The sequence below is a fragment of the Aspergillus ruber genome, assembly GCF_000600275.1.
Source record: "Aspergillus ruber CBS 135680 unplaced genomic scaffold scaffold00001, whole genome shotgun sequence".
Taxonomy (NCBI): domain Eukaryota; kingdom Fungi; phylum Ascomycota; class Eurotiomycetes; order Eurotiales; family Aspergillaceae; genus Aspergillus; species Aspergillus ruber.
In genome coordinates, this window is record NW_024467297.1 from 504,549 (window position 1) to 505,523 (window position 975).

Sequence of the window (975 nt, forward strand, 5' to 3'; positions counted from 1 at the left end):
GATTAAGTATTGTAATAGTATGTAATGGGAAATTCGGGAATATGAACCACTCCCATTTCCCACATTTCCCAACCCGACCCTTCCCTAGGGGAGTAAACGGGAATTGCGGGTTGGGATGACACTAATTCTCATTATCAAATATATGCAGTGGATTTGCTGCTGCAGGTCTAGTCCCATATAAACCCGAGAATGTACTTTATGAGCTCCATATCCAGGTGAAGACCTCTACACCACTGGGCAGTCCACATAGCAGAGTCATCTAGTTGGACAGCAGACTCCCAAAACTACCAGGCAACTTCAGAAGCAATCTGAGCTTATCAAGCGCCTCTGGAGGCAGCGTACACACAGCCCACCGAGTCCTATCAATCAGGCAGTTGAGCAAGTGGCCAAGGGTGCTCAAATGGCAATGCAGAATGCGCTGCTCTCAGAGCATGAGGTTAAGCAGCTACGTGCTGCTAATAAAACCCAGAAGCACAAGCGGGATACTACTAGGACCTTTATAGCTGCTGGTAGTATTTTGACTGGCGCTGAGGGTCAGCAACGCAGTCAGGAAGCTGCTGATTTACTTGCCGGGGTGGTGGATGAAGGTGGTGAGAGACCACGAAAGCGAGCACCATTCACGCTGCAGCAACTGCCATCAGATAGGACATATTAGATCAAGCTGCACTACAAGATAAAACATTATTGTATATAAAAACTTTCTTGTTTTAGTTGTTCTGTTGCCAGTTAACTTGCAGTTTTAACTGAAGTAGGCGGACGAGCCGCTCGCTCGGTGTCCGATTATGTTAAGGGGTTTGATTAGTAAAGTATCAGAAGATGACTATCATATCTACTTCCGATAATCTTCATTTTATCACTGTTTAGCTTCTTTTCCTTTAATAATGTTTTAATAATAAAATTAATCCCAAATAATTCGATGATAAAAAGCTCTGTTTTTAGTATCTTTATTTTATTTTTTTCTTTTAAAAAGACAAG

The 975-nt window shown here is 42.7% G+C and overlaps 1 protein-coding gene across 1 annotated transcript in view; it reads left to right on the forward strand.

Annotated features, from left to right (window-relative positions):
- Positions 1–538, forward strand: part of EURHEDRAFT_534961 (DDE-domain-containing protein) — a 1,922-nt gene extending 1,384 nt beyond the window's left edge. The window contains exon 3 of the mRNA XM_040787311.1: positions 149–538. Coding sequence (XP_040643231.1) covers positions 149–263 — 115 coding nt within the window. The 3' untranslated portion in view covers positions 264–538. The remainder of the gene's footprint in view (positions 1–148) is intronic.
- Positions 539–975: the final 437 nt, after the last annotated feature.